The 22,830-nt window shown below is 42.0% G+C and overlaps 1 protein-coding gene across 8 annotated transcripts in view; it reads left to right on the top strand.

Annotated features, from left to right (window-relative positions):
- Positions 1 to 22,830, top strand: part of LOC124222387 (nucleolysin TIAR) — a 376,350-nt gene that overhangs the window by 350,373 nt on the left and 3,147 nt on the right. For 7 of the 8 annotated variants that reach the window (XM_046633280.2, XM_069137359.1, XM_046633274.2 and 4 more), the window contains 5 exons: positions 11,058 to 11,238; positions 15,366 to 15,495; positions 15,697 to 15,944; positions 16,473 to 16,653; positions 18,326 to 22,830. The exon at positions 18,326 to 22,830 is cut by the window's right edge and continues 3,147 nt beyond it. In XM_046633280.2, coding sequence (XP_046489236.2) covers positions 11,058 to 11,238; positions 15,366 to 15,495; positions 15,697 to 15,944; positions 16,473 to 16,653; positions 18,326 to 18,367 — 782 coding nt within the window. In that variant the 3' untranslated portion in view covers positions 18,368 to 22,830. Of the gene's footprint in view, positions 1 to 11,057; positions 11,239 to 15,365; positions 15,496 to 15,696; positions 15,945 to 16,472; positions 16,654 to 18,303 lie in introns of all 8 variants that reach the window. The other variant, XM_069137358.1, reaches the window with a different exon arrangement.

Below are 22,830 nucleotides of genomic sequence, written 5' to 3'. Positions count from 1 at the left end.
TCATTTTTCATCAAATTACACCCACGTGCGGAAATCGTTTTCAACGTCAACTCTCGCGAAAGAGACTACCTATACATATAGAGCTCGCGAAGAAACTCTGTCGAGATTCCTCCTGCACGATGGCTAATTATCTTACGAAATTGAAACGATGATTTGATTTACGTTTGACGATCCATCTTTGTCACGACTGAATGTATTTTAATAATCTATTTCTTTGAGAATAACCCATAGTGCACAGTCTTGTTGCTGGTGATTTCTAGTTTTCGAATGATGGGTCCCTTCAGTTTTATCCTGACGATTCGACTTCAACGTTTAGAACTTAAAACTTTACCGATTCAAACAGGTTTTACAAACCGAGTATTTGCGGTTAGCATGCCACCTCTTAAATTGTCTCGACAAAGCCACCGGATAGTAGTTTTCGCTAATAGGTTGAACACGATATCGGCAACAAAGACAGGTTATCGATAAAAAAAAAAAAAAAATTAGTCAAGATGAAATAAATTTAGAGACCCTGCCATCAACGGAGGCTAAAGAGTGGGAACAAGGAGTCAAAACAACTGTCACTATAGAATGTTTAGCCGCTAAAGTCTGAAGAGCATTGATTGTACAGAGAACTGATGCGAAACAATTTTGAAATTCACGAACCGTGGGGTCAGAGAGCACCTGCCTACGGGCTAGGTGTGGTTGCGGCGAGACCCGGACTGTGAAATGTCAACGAGAATGAAAGCCCCGAGTTGAAATCTACTTAATCGTTTATTTGCATCGCTACCCTTTCAAGCGAACGTTTGTTCACGGTAAATAAAACTTTTCCTTCGCCACTTTTCACTCGAGAATAGCTTTACGCTTCATACCCATAATATACGTATACCTGCAAATAAATTCATCGGCTGGTTTAAAAGGCACGAAGGTATTCAACTCACCTCCGTTTTCAACTCACTTAAATAACAATTTTCAGAACTAATTACCCACGTGATTGCGATATCTGCTTCACTCCCATTAATAATGAAGAACGTGGAAAACCTTCAACGACACAAATGTCAGAGTTACGCCAAAACTGAGTTCTACTTTTGTGATTGAATAAAATACCTCGCCTCAATTTCGGTACCGAGAATACGTCGAGCTTGTTACGAATTGGGCCCAAGGCTACATGCGTGCTACGCGGGGCTTGAATCGGGTGAACTTGGCGGTGTGACGGGGGTGGCATTAAAACATTGTTTATTTCCATTGTCTCCGTTATTGCCGTAGGGGATAGAAACTCACGGAAGTTTGGTAAGTAAGGGTTACGAGACGGGCGGAGGAGGGTATGGGGGGGGGGGAGAGGTTAGACCGCGCCGGAACGGCCGCACGTCGCGTCGCGTTCGCGGTGAAACATACCTACGTATCTCAAGAAAACAGAGCGAGCTTGCGCTACGAAATAAACAGGCGCGCTCAGCAGCGGAGACATTATCAACCCTAATAAAGACGTGCCCCCATCCCCATCCCCATCCTACGAGTTTCTTGCCAGGAGAGCAAAGTAACCCCGGCCGTTAAACTTTCCGTGTAATTTTCGCGCAGGTATCGTTCCGCGACGATTTCGCGCCCCCGCATAAGGGCTGCGAATGTGTTTCACCCCCTGGTCTGGGCCCCCCCTTTTTTGGACCCCCGTTAAGCGCTATTATTTACCGCTCCGTTTGTTCGTTTGCTCGTCTGTTTGTTTGTTTGTTCATTCGTTCGTTTGTTTGCTTGTTTGTCTGTGCGTTTACTTGTTTACTCGGCCGTTTATTTCTACGTCTTTTCTCATCCGCGGTACCAGCTAGGCTACCACGTTTCTCCGTCAGCCGTCACCGCCTGCCGTCCGTCCCTTAAACCCAACGGCCGACCGTCCGGTCCCTTGCTTCGTTTACTCACTCGTTACTCAAATCCCACCTAACTGTCTATCTCTCTCTGATTTTCTCTCTCTCTCTCTCTCTCTCTCTCTCTCTCTCTCTCTCTCTCTCTCTCCGTCACTTACGCCTGGACCGCGTTTTCTCATTTTCTTTTTTTTTTTTTTTCTCATGTGTCAATTTTCAATTTTCTCCCTTTACAACTTTGCTCTTTCAATTACTACATAACTCTCGGTACAATCGTTTAGAATCTCTCACCGATGACAATTTTATTTCGCGCTGAGTTGCCTCTGTTGCGAAATCTGAAAGTCTGCCAAGTTTCAAACACCTGAGAATTTTACCATTCTTGAGTGTAAGTAGTTGAGTACGTAACTCGAGATTCTTCTCTATCTTTTGTCTTGTTTTAATTATTTTATCGGTCAATATTCTATAATATCTTGCATGAATGTGTGTTGCACAGTTTTAAACGATTCATTACACAACTTATAGTATCTCTTAAACGCACACACACTCATGTATATTGTGTACATATATCGGAGCGAATCGAAAGAAGGGGCTTTTTTTTCAAAATTCGACTAAAAAATATTTTTCCAAATTACGAAAAACGAATGCTGTTCAAGTTTGAGCTCTTAACGTTAATATTTAGAGACGTATCATCGCGATTTTCTATTTCCCATTTGATTAACATGGGAAAGTTTCTTTTACAACTTTGGAATTTTACAACTCGTCAATGCATTAGTGTACTAATAAAATCATAACGTATGTTTGTAGGGAATTGAACGATCTGCGAAAATGGTCTCGTAACATTTTACGATAAATCTAATCATTCAAAAGTTATTTAAGGTCCAACGTCAACAAAGTATCTTAATATATTTTCGTGGACAATGACGCTACTTCGATTCTGCGTGCCAAGAAATAATTCTTCAGCCTTACTCAAATTCGCCGGAACACTAACTTTAGCCAGAACCTCGCGATGTACCGTGGCAGCGTTTCTCTTTACGAGTTTCGAGTAACCAAGTGTTTGAGAATAAATGTCGAGAATACGTATGTCGGAACAAAAATAACTATAATAAATTAAGTCAAACGAATCGTCTTCCTTTTCTTGACGTTTTTTGACCTCTTCGCTATTTATTTAATTCAAATTTTTCAAATTTCACATCTCAGGGTATTTTCAACGCTTCCAAAGGTTCGAATCGACTTTCAGATCTCGAATCATGCGTGTTAAAGAAAAATTCTTCACAACTTCCGCATGTATCCATGAGAGAAAAAATCTCGCTCATAATTCCCAGACCATTTAATTCAAACTATAATCGCTTATCTTGATCAGAGATTGAAAGGAGAGTGCAAAGAGACGGGAAGTAATAAAAATATTTATCGAAGAAGAGTAAAAGTTTCAGCGGCATAAATTGCGGTGAAATTTCTTACGATAGGAATTCACCCCGTGTATAGCCAGTGAGTGGTAAGGAATTTAAGGCTTTGTGGAATAGATCTTATCGTTAGTATATCGGGACGATAAAATTGCTCCGTTGACATTGTATTATACCTGTATACGATACCGCAGCCCGCAGCTGACACAACAGGGTCGTCGTTTCGTTGAATTGTTCGAACCGCTTCTTTCCGGGGACGTGAAGCAATACAGGCTGCGTCTGTGTAACGCACACGTAGAGACGTGCATACAAATATATATAACTTATATATCGATCCTACGTGGGTCGCGTTATCGGTGATATTTTTCTTCATTGAAGATTCACCGCGAGTTTGAAGATAAAAAGAAACGACCGTGATACGGTTACATTATACGCGGTGTTGGACGTGCGGAAAGACCCCCGGTAATGAGGCGATATTCAATTTACGAAATATCCGCAACGTTCTCGGCATGGAGTTGAAATTAACGTATCAGTGTGCGGAAAATGTGGAATTGCGCGATTTTACCCGCTGACCTCGGAATCCGAAATATACGTTGATCGCTTTGGCGAGGCTGCGATGGTTTTTCATTCGATGACATTTTTGGACGAAAAAGAGTATGCGAGATATCGAGTGCGAGGGAGTGTAAGAGAGAAAATTTACAGTATAAAGTACTCAGGAAAAAACAGGAGGAGAAGTTGAAAGTTAATCGATTCGAGTATGAAAAACGGAGAAATCGAATGATGTGAAAATAAATAAAACTTTATCGACACTTCGTTTTAATCAGGATATTTTGCAGGAGGGTGTTTGCAGGAGTTAAGGAGATAACTATGAAAGAGAGGGTGGGATTTAGCAAGTGTGTAAGTGTACCAAAAACAAAAACAAACAAAATTAATCAAAAATCCAAAACGCTATCTTGAAACTCTCATTTGTCCTTATTATTATTATTATTAATATTATTATTATCATTATTATTATTATCATTATTATTATTATTATTATTATTATCATCATCATCATCATCATCATCATCATCATCGTTGCTATTATATTAGATGAAGATCTACTTATACTCACTAACTCACTTATTATATACTTACCTAATTATTTGTATACTCACTTAATTGTTTAACTTGAATATCCTTCTATTTATACTCTTACATCATACTATATTATCTCTAAATTTTATTATTATTATTATTATTATTATTATCATTACCATTACTATTATTATATCATTTTTACATACTGTATGTATTACTTATTTTGATCTCGATATTTTTATTATTCATTGTTATTAGTTATACTATACCTATTAGTTATTTACCATACGAAGTTGAATCAATTTCCATTCACTTTGATAGATGCACACATATTTATTTACATTATCGATGAATTTCTGGCGAGACATATTCAACACGTTAAATCTCTACCTTACTTACAAACGACAGTGAATTTGTTTCAAGTCAACGCCACATCTATTTTTCAATCAACCGACGGGTTACATCGTTAATACTTTTCTTACGTCTGTTTTTTGTCACTTCTGTAATCGTCCCTCGGTCTTCTGTTATTTTTATTTTTCTTCGAACTCTTTTTTCCACTCAATCGGATACACTTTATTCAAATCCGGAACATTTACCTGTTCGCATCTTACTCTGTAACTTATGACGGGTGCTGAATTATATACTAGGTATATCGGATACGTATACGCAGACGTTGTATATTTTTTAGACTTATATTTTTTCGATATATCATTATCATCATCGTTATATTCACGAGCCAGAGTCGGTTGATTTGTCATGTTTTATACAGGAAATTGATAGTCCTCTGAGTGGTAATTTATTCTTTTCAAAATACGTATTATATCAATTGGCTTCGTATAACCGCATGCTTCATAATTAATACTATACTACCTTGTACGTATGACACTTATATTATAATTTTTTCTTCATCTTACTCGTTCACTTTTTATGAATGTAACGGCATCGGTCACATACAATATCTTGCGCGCATGTTCCTGATACGAGAATTAAATTGGTGAAATCCAAGGGTTACAGAATAAGGAAGGTAACGGGTAAGGAATATTTTCATTCCGAATTTTTTCTTCTACGTTCTTCATAAAAAAGACTCGCAAAAAGGTCGCCCCGTTTGTTACAACGTGCAATAATATTCAGGAAGAGAAATGTAGAAAACAAAAAGAGGAAATAGTTTACGAAAACTACCGTGAGAAACAATTTGATCGTCGTTTACAAAAATCAATTATTTTCCACACAATCTCTTCTTTCAAAATATGAATAAAAAGCAGATTCGGCAGTGCGAAGCAAGGTGGAAAAGGATAACCGCTACCTGTCGCAATAGGGCCGTTTTAGAATTACTCGATCGACTAGCGAACCGAGGCTGCGGTCGACCGGAAGCCGGGTGTGATCAAAGTGTTGAACAAATGGGCGAACGACGTGTGAGTCGGGGTGCAGCGAGCGGGTGATTTCCAATTAATATCAATCAGAAGGTGTGGCGGTTCGATTGGGCGCGACGCCGCGAAAATCGTTCCGCTTGAACAACGTCAACGTGCCGGAGTCGAGGGATGCGGTGCGTTGCATGTACCTACATACCTGTGGCTTACCTACAACGCCAGCCCCGGAAGCTGTCGGAGATGCATTTTATTTCTACAAAGTTCCTCTTTTCCTTCTTAATTATAGGACAGCGTATGAAACTCGCGATTAATTGACAATATTAGATTGATTATCTGTGCACGTAATTTTTTGAAGAATAAAATAAGCCAATTTCAAATCACATCAAAGGATACAATCTTTCGTTCACTTGTCAAAGTACTCACAGCGACGGTATTTTATTTACACGTGTTATTCCACCTTTTTACAAGCTCAAACGTGTAACGCGAATAATGTGACGTCTGCTTCGATGTTTTTTTTTTTGCTTCTTACCTCTGCGTCAAAATTTCGCCAATTTTTCATACACACGCGTAAGCGGGTGTGCGTGGATATCTGTATGCGTATGTAGGTACGAATATGACTAATTTTCAGCCGACTTTTCCATGCTCGCATCGACACTTGGACGTCAATCTTCAGATGTCAGGTAATGGTGCAATCTGCCGTAAGCATACATACAGACGCACACGCGTATATCTGTGTATAATATCGTGAAATATTGTGAAAGGAGATGTACATTTTACGCGCGTTGCATATGAAACGTCGGTTCATATAGATTTTTTGCTTGTTACGCTTTATTTCGGTTATTCATTTTATCTTGAATAAAAATCGACCCTGTATTACTTTTTCTTTCGTATTCCGTTCCGTTGATCGAGTAAAAATCTCGTTAAAAATCGAATCTCTTGCAACGAAAGTTGCATCGGTTCTTCCATTGTTATACACATTTTTCTTCTTCCTTATCGAGAAATTGCTCTGTCAACCCGATCAACTTCGACAACGCAGTTAAAGGGCCCTCACGTGATATTGCGTTAAAATTGAGACGCTAAAATCGTAAAACGAATTTTCACGAGTTGAAAAAAAATTTTCTTTATCTCATTTTCACGCGGCAACGGAGTGTAGAACAACAAATTTCGTTCCCCCTCCCCGGCCGTAAGTTGCCTAAATCACCGGGTCGTTATTGAGAAATCCTCTTTCCTGAAACCCCGCCACGAAAAAAAACGTGACAAAATATTTGAATGGCCCCTAATCTCGCGTTATAGTGCCTCCTCCGGCTATACATTCCTGTAGGGAAATTTGTATTTCAACAGAATCGATATCGGAGCACAAGAAGCGTGTATAATACCTGCCTAGATATCAGAATTTGTGATCCGTTACTTTATTGCTCGCTGTGGCTGCTACAGAGTGCTCGGGTTTCGGCGCGTGCACGCGTTTCCGGTTCGGGTTTCACGCCCCATACGAATCCCCATAAAAGTAAGCGCGCGTGCCTCCGCATCATCGCCCCCGTCATTTCACCCCGCCCCACTCGCTATCTCTACGCTCTCTTTCCGCTCATATCCGTGCATTTGCGGCCGCGCGACAAGTTCCCGATAAGTTACGAGCACCGCCCCTGCCGCCCCCGACACACGACCCTCGCCTACCAGAACTCAAATAATTCACCTTGCCCGACGGACGGACTTCGTCATCAAATACACGCTCTGCCTTTCATCCCCCCGCGGGTTCGAAAAATCGAAACTAGGTGTAGCGGATGACCGAAAGCGAAAAATAAGAGGTGGAAGTAGCGATACGAGGGGGGTTCTGGGTCTAGATTCTTACTGCCGACCCTTGACGACGTCTCATCCGGACTCGAACCCTTCTCCTCGATGACGTTACAGTAATCGACTCCTGCTCTACCTACACGAAGGTCACAATCGGGCTGCCTTACCAACAATTTCATCTACCGAAATTCGAACCACACTGTCTTGTCGACAATTTTATCGACCGGTGGTCAAAATCACGCTGCTTTACCAACAATCTCACTGTCTTACCTCCTACCAACGGTCAAGGTATAACGGAGAAAGGCTTGAGTCTGGGCAAGATGCCGGTAAGTGTCGATAGTAGGAATCTGGACCCAAAATCCCTCTCGTATTCCTACTGGCTGACACCCCCTGAAGGTTATAGACTCGCGGCAGCTGACTGCGGGGATGGGGGATAGGGGTGGGGGTGGGTAATCTACGTCGGTGCATCGCCGCGTGTCGCGTCACCCCGCGCGGACGGGATGTCCGTGTAATCAGCTGCCTAATGGGCTGGATGTGGATATAGGCCGGCCACACGCGCCCTCGCCCAGGAAACTCTTGTCGGCGGGCTCGAGCGGAGAGCTTCATCTTCCCGTGACATGGAGCGACGACCGACATACCTGAAACCGAGATAACAAACGACCCGCTCGGCTCTACGGACATCCAGCTCGTTGCAGCGTTAAACGAGCACCCGTGTACCGAGCTAGCTGATCCCCAGGGGGGGGGGGGGGGGGAGGGGGGGGCGGAATTTTAGGGGCTTTAACACGCCTGTTTCCTCAAATTTGCACTCGATGATTATTCTCCCTGATAAACAGAAAAAAAAAATTTTTTTCTTTTAAAATGAGGAATTCGACATAGTGCTGGTGAAGATAGTTAAAATATTCTTGCAATCCTATCTGATTTACGTTAAACTTGGACCAAATATATTTGCCAAGTCTGTCGATGTGACCAATCGCCGGAGTTCAAAAATTGATCGGAAAGTCATTGCGAACGTTAGCCAAAGAATGATTAAAATGTGGTTTCGAAAAAATTCCAAGATAAAAAACCGACCCGCTGACCTTAAAACGGTGAGTCGGGGTGAAGATTGGCGAGATTGAAAAAGTACCGCCATCTCGAATGAAGGAGAAAAAAATTGCGCGACGAAAAGTCGACAGGTATTCGAATGGCGTAAAAATCGGTTGAAGCAGGTATAACAATCGTCAAGTTTTTCACTCAGAATCGTGTACCATCATCTTTCCTCGGCGCAGATACGAGTATAGAGGTTAAATATGCAGCGGGTGCAGTCTACGTCTGGAACACGGAGAGAGGCGCGTGTACTTCCGCCCTTACGTCAGAGTACCTTATAGCCGGCGTTGCTGCACGGTTGAATATAGAAGCAGGGATATGCATAGATTCTCGTGTGCAGATTCACTACGTTATACTTGATGGCATACGCGGGTTCTAGGCGTATATAACACCGCGTTATAGTGTGTTGTAAGCGCTCCAGTGGATGTAGCCAGGGTTATATGGGAGACCTTTGAAACCGACGAGGATGGTTTTACCCTCATCATGAATTCTCTCTGCGCCGAGTTTTGTTCAGCGTTCTTTTTTTTTCGCTATTTCTCTCCCTCCTTGCCACCCTACGCTTACATCTCGTTCCCTTTTTTCTTTTTTTTCACTTTTTCCCTTTCTGCTTTTCTTTTTCCTCCGTTCTCTTTCTCTACCTCCCGTCCCTGCACTCTCTTCAACGCACAGGTGATACGTATACATTATATATATACGTGTACACGTCTCTTCCGTTCACACAGAGTGATGTGGATTTAGTAGAGTCTGTGTATAACCACTCAGCGTTCTTCAGCCGCGTGCGTAGATGGAAATAGAGAAATTAGTAACTACCCAGCTAGACACCCGGCATAATATTGACTGGGATCTCGCTCGTTAATTATACGTATACAACAAGTACAGCTATTTGGATAATACAATATACGTAAGGATGATGCCGAGAATTTCTAGTGAGTACGATTTACTCTCCTAGTTTACGAAAACGATTATTTCTTTTTATTATCGTTTCGTTTCTTTCGTATTTTACTTAATCATTTTTTGTTTGTTTTTTTTCAGATTTTACTTTCTCTCTTTTCAAGCATATTCCTCCATCATTTTCTTACCTAAATATATGTATTATTATTGTGTCTACCCACTAACATATTTTATTCTGTATGTATTGTCACATAGTGTGTATAGTATGTACATGTAATTAGGCATTGAGCCCATACTGTGTGTATAACTGTATGGAAATTTGTGTATACTGTGAACGTTTCGTCCAAGTATATTTATATAGTATCGTATTTTATACATCGTTGATTGACTTTTCATTACTATCGTTTTCTTCTTTCTCTCTCTCTGTCTCTCTCTCTGTCTCTCTGTGTATGTACATAGGTATACATAATACATATCGTACGTCTTTCTGCAATTACGTAGTATTTTGATTTCGTTTTCAATTCGAATTTTCTGTCTCCTTCGTCTTTTCCACCTCTGTGTTGATATGCTCTTGAAAATAATTGGTACATAAAATTTATTTTTTTCTCCACAATTATAAAATTTAAATAACACTTTTTCGTCCAATATTCTATATAGTATGAAATAATAATTATCATAGTTGCAATTTATAATATTAACACGCTTCTGCGCACTATATATAATCGCATAACGTACACCGTATACATTATATCGGGCCAGCGATGAATTCAGGGGTGTAGACGTGACCCAGAGTCAGTCCTACCTCGGTACGATATACATCTACGATGCGTATGAAGAACTGGAATAACGTAATAGAAATGATAAGAAATTTTGACACAAATACTTGACATATATTATTAATACGCACGAAGATCGCAGGTAGGTGACTCGGCTAATCTTTACGTGCGCATCGCACGCACGGTATCATCCACCCGCGCAATTTCGGGCTGAATAATAACTTGAGAATTTCCAAGATAGAGTATAACATCGAGTACACGTAGATGTATCACACGTAATGCACGTATACCTGCGGTGGGTACGTACACTGTACAAGACGGTGGTCGGGGTCGTCTTCGCTCTTGAATTTATCGCATTTCGCGCGCGCGCGTCTGTGTGTGTGTTTGTACGCGTGTAGTCGGGTATGTACACCCGGGCATGCGTGTGCCGGGAATCCCCGGCACTTTGTCTTATATACTTACGGGCCGGCGTACATACCCATAATACACGCTTTGCCTATAACCGAACCAAACGAAACCAGCCTCCCTCGCAAGCGTCACGCAACGCCGATGCCCGACGCGACGCCGCTTCACTCGAGGAGAAAACAAAGGGAGGGAAAGGGATTCACCGGCGATGTCTTCGTTTAACGAAACTTTCGTGCCGTAAGATGCGCGATTTGAAAGCAGGGATCGAGGGGGGGGGGGATAAAAAATTGACGAGAGATGAAAAGAAGGGTGATGAAGGGGGGGGGGGGGGCGAAAGCGTCTGGCTTTGGCGTTTGGCGAGCCGGCGAGTCATCCGAGGTTTTACCAACCGACCTACTCGGAATATCAGCTAAGAGGTAGTTGTTCCCCTGCTTACAGCAAACTCAAAGCCGCTCACTTTCGACGAAGTTTATAATCAAAGCAGCCCCACAAACTGCACCGTCTACTGCGGAGGCCTCACAAACGGTCTCACCGAAGAACTCATGCAGAAAACCTTTTCGCCCTTTGGCTCCATACAGGAGATACGCGTCTTCAAGGATAAGGGATACGCGTTTGTCAGGTGAGTGGAATAACATTGTGAATATAATAATATTTCAACATGCTTACGTTGTGTTACCTTGATTTTTCATACATTCATCCCTCGTCGTTCGGTATGTGAAAAGAATCTATCGCGTAATAACGTCGGCGATTGACGGAATGAGGAAGGGAACCGCGTAAGCGAACGGCGTAAATCTCTGTAGGGGTTGTAGATCGTAACTGATTCTGCGTACGTCTGCCCTTAATCTTTCGAGGTGAATCGGCCATCGCGGTGCATTTATTGGTCGATTCCGTACTTAGTTTCGGTGTAGCTTGATACGCGATATCGTATAACTCCAGGGATACCTTCCGGCTCGGTTCCTCGAGGATTCACGTGCTGGATCACGATCTGCACGGACTATCAATTTGCACCGCGATCCCCACGACCACCAACGCAAGCCGGACACACGCGACCGCCGCCGCAAAGCGGAGGCACGAGCCTAGAAGCGATCACCACGATTTACGGTCCGTATGTGCCCATGCATGCTCTTACCGCCCCCCTCCCCCCCCCCCCCCCCCCTCACACCGACGAGTTAACCAAAGTCCCAAAGTCTCGAGAGTCTTGGCTTCGTTCTTTCTCCTTGGCTCTACGGGGGTCGATTCGTTTGCTATTTTTACACCACGGATCGCACATTTTTTCAGGGGCTGGAAACTCTCGGAACGAAATATGTGACGGATGTGGCGGATGTCTTTGTAAGCATTCGATTCGTCGAAACGGTTATTTTCTAAAAATTCCATGCCGTATCTTCCAAAAGCAGCTAATTTTTCATACCAACCGAGTGCCAAACATTATGGGTAAGATCACGTGTTTTCAAAATTCAAGAACAAGAATCAATTCGTCTCAAGGGGTTCGTCGACACGATTCTTTTTTCGCCGTGACTAACCCGAAAGACACGCGCCGCGAGCATTCGATATACGAACATATACGTATGTCTGTCACGGAATATGCTCGCCATTAGCAAATTACACAGTGACCTATTCAGAAACGTGCGGTATAATAGGTATGTGCATGGTCTAATCGCAAAGTAGACGTTTGAAATTCGAGTTTTATCGATCGGCGGGAATGTTGTTGATTGTATGGATAAATTGCCGGTGGCGTTTTGTTTTTCTTTTTTCTTCTTTTCTCACTTTCTCATTATCAACGCGGCCGGGTAGACTGAAAGCCCTGATAACGCGGTAAAGTTGATAATTCAATTACGAGTAAGGGTTCGCTTTTATTTAATTCTACGTAACATCCCCCGCTCGCGAATCGATCGACGCGTGTGTGCACGCCGGGGTTTTTTACCGCGTGAAAGTCGCGTTTGAGCCAATTCACCGACACACGCGCGGCACGCGCGTCTGCTTCAACGTAGACGAGGGCTTACGATGATTTATTAAAATTCGAATACGGTATTTGATTACGTCGATTTCAACCTCTTCAATTCTCGCGTTGTTAGAACCGCAGCAGCTACTCGATGTTGTTCGATTCGCAATTGGGCCTGAACCTCGTACTTCTGATTAAACGCCGCGGTTCATTTCTGATCGAAAATAATATCCCGATCCCCCGCGTTATTTCACCACTCTGTGATCATTCCACCAAATATCAAGCAGGTGAAATTCCATCGTTGATTGCCACTCGGTCATTCATGTATAACCGGTTGAAATTCCGCCATTGACTATCGAGCCTGTTTAATTAGTAACCGAGTGAAATTAAATGTCTATAATTACGTGTTAAATTTTCTACCCGCACAATATTCGGGTTCGGTTTGTGCTCCGCTTCGTAATTTCCGCATTCGATCAAATCTACAGAGCATCAATTACCCGCGCCAATTTTTCGCGAGTGAAGTAAAAATCGCAGAGGCGCGTAACCGCAGACAGCAAACGTCGTCGTTCGCTCTCCTCCCCTAGCGATGATCGTTTCGTCGATTGAACGTTGACGTTTGCAACAGATTCGAACACCCGGATCAATTTCCTCGGGAGTGATTCGCCCCGGTACAAGGAAAGGCAAGTGAGGAGGGTAAAAAAGAAAAGGTTAAAGAAGAAAAGAACTCGGGAGAGCGCCTCGGCCGAAGTAACTCCGAGCTTTTTCCGTTCTATATGAATGTCAATTTCCCTCCACTCTCGGCCCATTTCCGCGTACAAAGAAATGGCTCGCGCTCGGCTGCCCAGAATAATTACCGTTCGTCGTACAAACGTCGCTTATATGCACTGCAAATCGACGTACAATTTCCCCCTTTCGGATGCCAAGAGTTTCACCTGCGATTCGTCGGCTTTTAATTCCCCGCCTCAACCCCGATGCGGAAAAGTTGAATAAAACCGCCCCCGCGCACAGAGAACAAACAAACAACCCCCAACAAACCCTCGCAGCCCGGACACAAAAGTCCGGGTATCCGTCAGACCTGCGGCGACTTTGAAGCGGCCGGGATCCTTTTTCGCGCCCCCGGCAAGAACTCGCGCGCTTTATTTTCCGACTCTTTCAAACTTTTTCGCACATCGCCCCCGTCCGTGTCCCGTCCAACCCGTGATTTTGAAACGAATTGAGCGATTTTTTTTTGCCTCCCTTCACCCCCCCCCCCCCTCCCCTCCGGAGTTCCCGCGAATCATGCACGTATCCTTCCACCGAGCGAAACTCAGTCTTCCAGGTTCATTTGAATTTTTAATCAACGAATTAGCCAGTCACCCTCGGCTCGCCGAATGCCGGCATCCGTGGGTAGGTACACCACCGCTCAATTTGCAGACCGCGAAATTTCCCGACCCCGCGACTCGCCCTTTACTCTCGAACTTCACCCGCTATTTTTCGCGAACCGTCGTCGGGCAGCCGGCATAGTTTTAATTAGCGAACGCTAATATTCGCGTATTCAACGACTAGCCGAGTCAACGGCCGCCGGCGGCTCGATCTTACAGCCTTGATGCAACGCTCCGTTTCGGGATCGATAGTCATTCAACGTTTCGATATCGCCAGACATTTATTGCCCAGAAGTTATTACGTACAAGGTACGCGATTTTTTGGTCGAATGGAAAACGTTTTCCTTTCATTCGACGTAAGAATATAATGTAAAGAGGCACGCGCGCTGTACGAGAGAAAAGGCGACTCACGCGGAGTTACCTCGCCTTTATACGCGTGTATACACTGCAGACGTTCGGTTATATGAAAACGGCATCGGAAAATCTCATAAGAAACGATTCGAACTTTGGCGATGGAAATTGGCGGACGCCATCCTCTTCCTCTCTTTTGCCTGGGTATATCTTTACGCGGCTCCGGCTACAGAGCACGAAGGCAGGAAAAGCAGGCGGAGTGAAAAACGCCACCTCTGATCCCTTCGGATATACATATTTCGATATACGACGCCCGGCAGATAGCAATTCATAATGCCGCACGGTAGCCGGGCGACGCGTCTGTTCGTATCCCGTTTTCCCCGGGGACGGGGGTGAGCTTTTCCCTCCAGCCATTACATCCTTACCCCGTTTTTCCCCATTTGCCATTTTACGTCCCGCACAGCGGCGGGAAAAAGAGAGAGAAAGATAGAGAAAAGAAGTCGATCTCTTACGCAACGAACCCTTAACTCAACCATCTGCAGGGTTGAACCTTCCTAGCCCCCGCGATAATAGAAACATTTTATTAACTCTTAACTCTCGGAGAGCACAAGCGTGTGCAGTCCAGATTACTTTTATAATGCCCCGTTAAAAACGGGGCCCGCCTATCGGACGGCTCTTTTTTTTTTACGCGCTCCCCCCACCCTCCAATCCGTCGACACGTTACGGTTTTCGGCACAACCGTCTAGCCGCTGAGTCACGTACGCATTATAGAAATCTCGGATAAGATAAGAATCGCGGGGATGATAAAAAGCCGCGGTTTCTACTTGGGCACGTACATACCTATGCATGTATGTGTATATACATACATCGTATATCGCGTACATTACACCGAACCGAGAATAATTACCCGTAACGCACTTCACCCTGCAGTGGGGTGCACGGGTATCGTAACTGGAATCGATTCTCCGCTCGTTCTCGATACTGCAAAAAATATATTACTTGGCAAATACACCGTACGACGAGGGATGTCGTGATTGATGTGAGTCTGGTAAGTTTTAGAATCGATAAATACAATTCATTCCCCGCCTCCCGCAGGTTCTCCACGAAAGAATCGGCGACGCACGCCATAGTCGCGGTCCACAACACCGACATAAACGGACAGACGGTGAAGTGCAGCTGGGGAAAGGAGAGCGGAGATCCGAACAACGCCCAGCAAACCGGACAGGTGAGAACGGAGCGGTAATTTTATTTTCCACGGGATGCCGGGGGTCGAGGTGGGGGGTGGAGGGTGGTCGTTTCGCCGCCAGCCTCCTTCCTCCTCCTCTTCCACCCGCAATTATCCAGGAGTTACCGTGATTGCGAACGTTTCAACGTTTCAACGTCCTCTCACTTCTCTCTCTTCTCTTCTCTTCCCTTCACCCCGCAGACGCTCACCTCAGCGACCTACCCCTACTACGCGGCGGCGGCGGCAGCCGCTGCGGCCGCAGCTGGAGTCGCGGGGGTGGCGGGGGTCGGAAGTGGAATCGGCGGTGCCGGACAGCTCGGCTACTGGTATCCACCCCAGTCGTATCCGACAACCGCGACACAGATGCAGGCCGCAGGTGGATTCCTCCAGGGGATGCAGGGTTACACCTACGGACAGTTCGCGGGCTACCAACAGGCCCAATACATGGGGTGAGCGAAACACGTGATACTACCCGCTATATCTGATCACTTTTCGAGTAAGGCAAATATAGCGGTGAACGAACGAACCGTCATGTCAAAATCACCGTGGGTATACATTGGAAATGTCCTTAGGAAGAGTGAATTGGATTTTCGATGGTCGCACCCCTAAAATTGGTTCGAAATGATTTTAAAAAAATGTTACGTATGTTTTTTTTTCCTCCTCCATATTTACCCACACTTAGCAAGCGTTACTTTTTCTTGTAATTTTTAGGGGTAGGTAAATATGGAAGAAAAAAAAATGCAACATTTCGTTAAATTATTTCGAACCAATTCGAGGGGTGCGATGATCGAAATTCGATTTCACTGCCCTTAAGAACATATCTAGTACACACACACACACACACCTATAGATTACATACTTTGACTTCGACAATTTGTTCATTCGCTGGTATTCAATTGTTATACGCCGGGATTGTCGTACTTTCGTATCCAAAGACGCCTCGTCCTTGGTTTTTACCCTTTTTCTTCCTCCCGCAGGATGGGGATGGGTGTTCATGCGGCGGGAACGGCCGCTGGTTGGGGCCAGGGACTTCCCGGAGGCCCCCAGCTTCCCCCGCACCACGCAACCACCGTGTCGGCGCCCCCCGGCGTCCAGGCGGCAGCACCACCCCCGCCCCCGCCTGCCCAGATGATGGCCTACCCCATGCAACAGTTCCAGGTCGGTTTCTACCCCGTATAAGTAATTCCCTGAATTCGACGGCTGCGAGGCACAGACTGTATATTTTTCAGTCGAATAATTTCGTACTTGGTGTTGTTATTTTTTTTTTTTTTGTTCACCCACCTTGACTGGGATGCCTTGAGAAAAAAATCAGTCTGGGTCTCGGAGTATCAGCTCGTCGAGTTAGGAACGTGTTTGTTTTTTATATACGTTTGATAACTGTCTTGTAATTCGCACGCTATTGTCTATAAATTTTTCACTCACTATTTAATTATTTCCGATATAATCATACGTTTGGAAATCCGTACATTACTGAAGGAAAAAAAAACTCTGTTGATTATGGATTTGGACAAAAATTTCTCTCCGTGCACCGTGGAATTTTCAGCATGATTCTTATTGCAATGGAATTTTGTTCACCATATTATGAAATATCTGGGTTTTTGTTTTTTATAATGTAACGAGTGTCCGGATTGAATATATTTCACCTTAAAAGCCGCCATGTATTCGAAATATTTTCAACCTTTAATCGGAATCCGGTAAATACAAATATGACGACGTCCTGATCTTTTGTTTACGACAGTACCTCAGAATTTGTGAGAATAGTAAGGGATAGTAAAAGAAAAGGTCCCTGTAGTAGGGAATAAAAAAAATTTATCTCTGACATAAATTACAATTATATACGAGGTCTTCAAGGTTCGTAATAAAGTGAAGCCGGACACTCGAGACCTATCCGCATGTGTATCTAATGTCCGTACTATGCAAATATACATTAACTTTAACGCGCATGTTTGTGTGTTTATATTATTGAGTAATTATGGTGGTATGGTTTCGTTGCTGGTTCAATAGTGAAAATTATTTTATTTGGGTTCGCGATTTCTGAAAAACTTGTATCCTATATTCATGCAAATTCCAAACGATACGGAAAGGGTTGTCCGGGGTTTCAGACGGATAAATTACAGTCGAGGCTGCAATAAGCAAAGTCGAATGTTTCGCGCGTGAGAATGCTCAGGTAAATAAAATACCCCTGCATCAGAGGAGCGTGACGGTTATAGAGTGTTCTCGTGACGAGTGGGGCAATTTCGATTAAGTGCCTATTGGAATCTGCGCAGGGTCGGCTCAGCTAGAGGGGGTCGCGTATTCGATACACTAACTAACCACCCGGAAAGAGTTACGCGAAGCTTGATAGAAAAAGAATTGCAGCACCGTACCGATCTCCCTGTCAAATTCTATCTCGACAATTCGAATAGCCTATAAACTTTATCGAGCAAGCATCGGGCTTTGAAACGTTCCATCAGACTTTGGCGCTTTGCGCGTATTTAGAATATTGCACGAAATACGCAAAATTTTTTATACCTCACTTGTAATGTACATTAGGTATATACATATCTTGTTAGTTGTGTCATGTGCCGATTTGCATCAATATTATACGGTTTGTTCTTTGCTCGTGTTTGTCAATTCCAAATGGCAAACATCTCGAATCCCCGTTTTGTTTCTTTGATGGTAAATGGGGAATGGTATCGGAGTAGCGAGCTTTGGTAAATGATAGTTGCACATACGTGGGCACGCGTGTAAATTAGATGAATACTAAATGATTTAAATTCGAGATCGGACACCATACTTAATCAGCGTTTGTGTGTTCAAATGGTAAAGTGTGTTCTTGGTTGCGGTCCAGCTAGCGGATGAGGACTGGCTGGCGCCTAGTCTTCTAGTGTGATGGTAAACACGCACTCGCCAGCGACACCACTGCTACGTCACTTCCGGTTTGAGCCCCTCCCCCTCCCCAGCAATAGGTACGCCCAACAACGACGACGCCGAAGAAGAAGAAGAAGAAGAAGAAGAAGAAGGAAAAGAATGAGAAGGAGAAGGAGAAGAAAAAGAAGAAGGAAAATGACGAGCCGGCGAAGGAGACCGACGCCGATCACACCGAGGAACCATCCCTCCGCCAAGGCCCGTCTCTTCGCGACTTCCGTTGACGCTGAACCGAGAACGGCTTCCGGATGCGGGTCGAACGGAGCCGCGTTCCATTGCTGCCAGGCTGGCTGGCTGGCTACTGACACACCAAACTATGCCAACGGACATACCCGTGACTCTTTTAAAACGGAGCAAAGACGCAGCGTTGTTTCTGATGACATTATTGCACACTCTGCTTTCGCTCTTGTCATTATTATCACTATTATTGTGATCATTATCATTATTATTATTATCACTATCATCATCATCATCATCATCATCATCATCATCATCATCATCATCATCATCATCATCATCATCATGATCATCATCATTATTATTATTATTATTACTATTATCGTTCTCATTCGACTATCATCGTCGTCATGCTGTGTCGTATTGTACCACTATTATCATTATCATTATTATTATTATTGTTATTGTCATTATTATTACCATTGTCATATTACGTGCGCTAGTTTATCGGTAACTGCAGACAATGAGTGCATGATTTGACGTGGCGTAGGGGTGCGGTGCTGCCGTATTTATTTAACGAGATACGCATCTTGCCAGTTTCGTATAATGTAGAATCTGAACTTGTGGTAATAACCACGTTGTAGCGCAATTTCAAGAGACCGGCGTGTTGAATGACCACTTGCCTGTAGTTTTTTAGGAGAAAAGAGAAAATTGAAGGGAAGGAAAGCTTTTTATCTTTGGTAAAAAAAGAAAAACGTTGAATACCATGATTCGTCATATTCTCTTTTACCGTTCGAGTTGAATCTGACGTGTTGAAGTAGTTTCTTCTTTATCCAGGCACGTAATTGTAATTTGTTTCGCAAAATTCAAGACGGAATTTATAAACTCAAATATAGGAAATAAAATAAAATTATTGCAAAGGAAACAAAAACTTGGAACGAGTCGCGGAATCTTAACCTAACGAATGAGTCTTTGAATACGGGGTCGATACGAACTGCAGCAATTCTCTCCCCGCGAAACGTTTGCGACGAAAAATGCTAATTTTTTTCAACTCACGTCTCTCGTGCAAAATCGCCGTTTCTTTTTTTTTTCTTTTTAATTATTGTAACGATTAATCGACCGTTACGTGTCAATACGTGCCTCGAACTTGAATGTGAACTAAAATCGTAGCTCCGATCGCTGGTCAACACCCGAAATTGCGAATTGAAAACTGAACGTCGCGCAGGCATCGCACCCCTGAATCGCCTGTGTGCAATAGTTAAAAGACACGCGTAAAATATGTATAAATTATATAATAGAAAGAATTACGTGTATTGAAAGCCGATATAGTTAGGTGGTTATAGTTAGTTGGTTAACTGGTTAGTCAGTTGGTTGGCCGGTTGGTCAGTTGGTTTGTTAGGTAGTTAGTTGGGTAGTTAGTTACTTACCTTAGCTATAGACGGGTAGTTAGTTAGTTAGTTAGTTAGTTAGTTATGTATCATATAAATATACAACCATCAGTGCGCAGAGAAATTCAAAGGCGAGGAAAGTGCAATTAAAAATGGAAATATATTTCCTACATAGTGCAGTATACTGAGAATTTGAATTATGCCTACATCTCGCCGAGTCGTCACCAGAAACTATTGTAGTATTAGGTTCTACGCTCGTTGACTCTTTTTTTGCTTCAACATTTGTATTTTTACCGAACCTAATGGAAATTCAAATACGCAGTGACATTTTTTTTTTTTGCTTACAAAACACATTTAAACTTTTATTCGCCAATCGTGGTGAATCGGTGCAAAGAAAACAAGTGAAATACATCAGTCAATCAATCGATCAATCTATGGCACCGATTATTTTTACAATGATTCAAACGTTTCTCGCTGGATGTATGAATATAGGATAAATGATCAACATTAATGCAATCTGGCGTCACGACGTAGCGTGAAGTTGTTTTTTTCCTTTTTTTTTCTTCCTTTTATGGCGTCGAGAACGACAACGACGTATCTCGAAAAATGGTCGCGTTTGAATTTCCCCGCTCTCTTTCTCTCTCGCGATCACCATTACGGAGAGGTGAAGAAGGGAAAGAAAAAAAATAAGAAAAAAAGACCCAAAAAATTACACAAAATAAAAGTAAAAAAGGAAAAAAAAATTCAAAAAAAAAAAAAAGAAAAAAAAAGGAACGTTGAATCACGAGGAATTCAATATTGCACAGTGTCGCCCATGCGCGACTATATATATATATATATATATATATATATATAAATATATATATATATATATATGATGATGATGAAAGAAGGAAGAGACAATTCTATATACAATACATATACGTATAGGTATATATTATATATATGCACACCGCACGAATTAGATTAGGAAAAATAAAGTAAGAGGGGAAAAAACATTTAAGGAAAAGAAAAAAAATATTATATGCATAAATATGAGTATAAATATAAATAATAAGTTATAAATAATGATCGCAAATTATACATATATTATACTATATACATATATGTCCGCTGAGCGGAAGTATAATATTGTGGAAACGAAACGCGGTATACTAGGAGGGCTATGAATATAATATATCTACGATCTACACACAATATACATACATATGCACTACAATACATTTGGAAATGAGTGAAATTGATTTGTGTAGTAAGGATCGCGATTTAGGCGGCGAATCGCCGCGGATCATGTATATTTGAAACGATACGAAATATCAAAATATTCATCCAAAGAACACAAACGAATCCAGAAATAAGTTCGAAAATCAAAACTAAATACGACGGGTAGTTATGCTGAAGTAGGTGAAATGAAAGGAGCCCAGCTTTGTATTATTTTCATGCTTGTAATAAGTTTCTTTAATTCTGTATAAGCTCAACACCACCCGTTCCCACGTGTTATACCTACAACCTAGAGAGACGATTACATACCTACACACAGTATCAAAACGCAACGATCAAAGGGCCGAAGCGAACCGCGATATGCGAGACGAGCGATTATTGGTGGGAGCGAAATAATACGGAAGAATTCGTTGGCCTGAAAATGAGAAATACAATTCTTTTAATGGAATTGAATTTTTTTATTACAAGGGAAAATCATAATAATAAGAATAACAACAGCAACAACAACAACAACAACAACAAAAACAGGAATAATAATAATAATAATGATGATGATGATGATGATGATGATGATGATAAAGATAAAGATAAAGATAAAGATAAAGATAAAGATAGAGATAAAGATAAAGATAACGATATCGATAACGATAATATTAATAATAGTGATGATAAAAAAATAACCCAACAATAAAAATAGACAATTCAACGAAAAGTTGACTCTGTATATATAGGTATATACACATAATGCATTTAACGAATGAATAAATTACCGCTTCTAACGCATATATTCGTGTGAAATATATCGTTTTTGGATAATTTTTGAATCGCGCGTCTCGCTTTTACCCGCGGGGAATGTTACCAGTCCACGTATTACACGTATTATAAAGTAGCTAGCAATATTCATATAAGGCAACAAATGTAACAGGTGACAATGACGTGTTCGACTACGACAAAAAGTTATGCGATATGAGAAAAAAAAAAGAATTTTAAAAAATGGAAAAAAAATTAATAATAATAATAATAATAATAATAATAATAATAATAATAATAATAATAATTTTTCATTATGTTTAAATTCAGTTCACTTGGAGTCGCCGTCACGTGGTATTATAATAGCATATTACTATATAGTGTTAGTTATGTAGCGTTTGAATTATTCTTTCGTTCTAGATGTTAATCATTATTTCTACTTGCATCAAAAATTATGTATTTTGTTTATGTAAGGCCCTTAGGGAGTTTCGGCTTCAGGGACTAAAAATTTGAATAATAATAATAACAATAATAATAATAACGATAATAATAATGATAATATTAATAATAATAGTAATAATAATAGTTATAGTAGTAGTAGTAATAGTAGTAGTAATAGTAATAGTAGTAGTAGTAGTAGTAGTGGTAGTGGTAGTAGTAGTAATAGTAGTAGTAGTAGTAGTAGTAGTAGTAGTAGTAGTAGTAGTAGTGGTAGTAGTAGTAGTAGTAGTAGTAGTAGTAGTAGTAGTAGTAGTAGTAGTAGTAGTAGTAGTAGTAGTAGTAGTAGTAGTAGTAGTAGTAGTAGTAGTAGTAATAGTAGTAGTAGTAGTAATAGTAATAGTAATAGTAATAGTAATAGTAATAGTAATAGTAATAGTAATGGCAATAGCAA

The sequence above is a fragment of the Neodiprion pinetum genome, chromosome 6 (genome assembly GCF_021155775.2).
Source record: "Neodiprion pinetum isolate iyNeoPine1 chromosome 6, iyNeoPine1.2, whole genome shotgun sequence".
NCBI classification, from domain to species: domain Eukaryota; kingdom Metazoa; phylum Arthropoda; class Insecta; order Hymenoptera; family Diprionidae; genus Neodiprion; species Neodiprion pinetum.
Note: the sequence above shows the minus strand (reverse complement) of the source record. Positions and strands in the feature narration are given on the sequence as shown.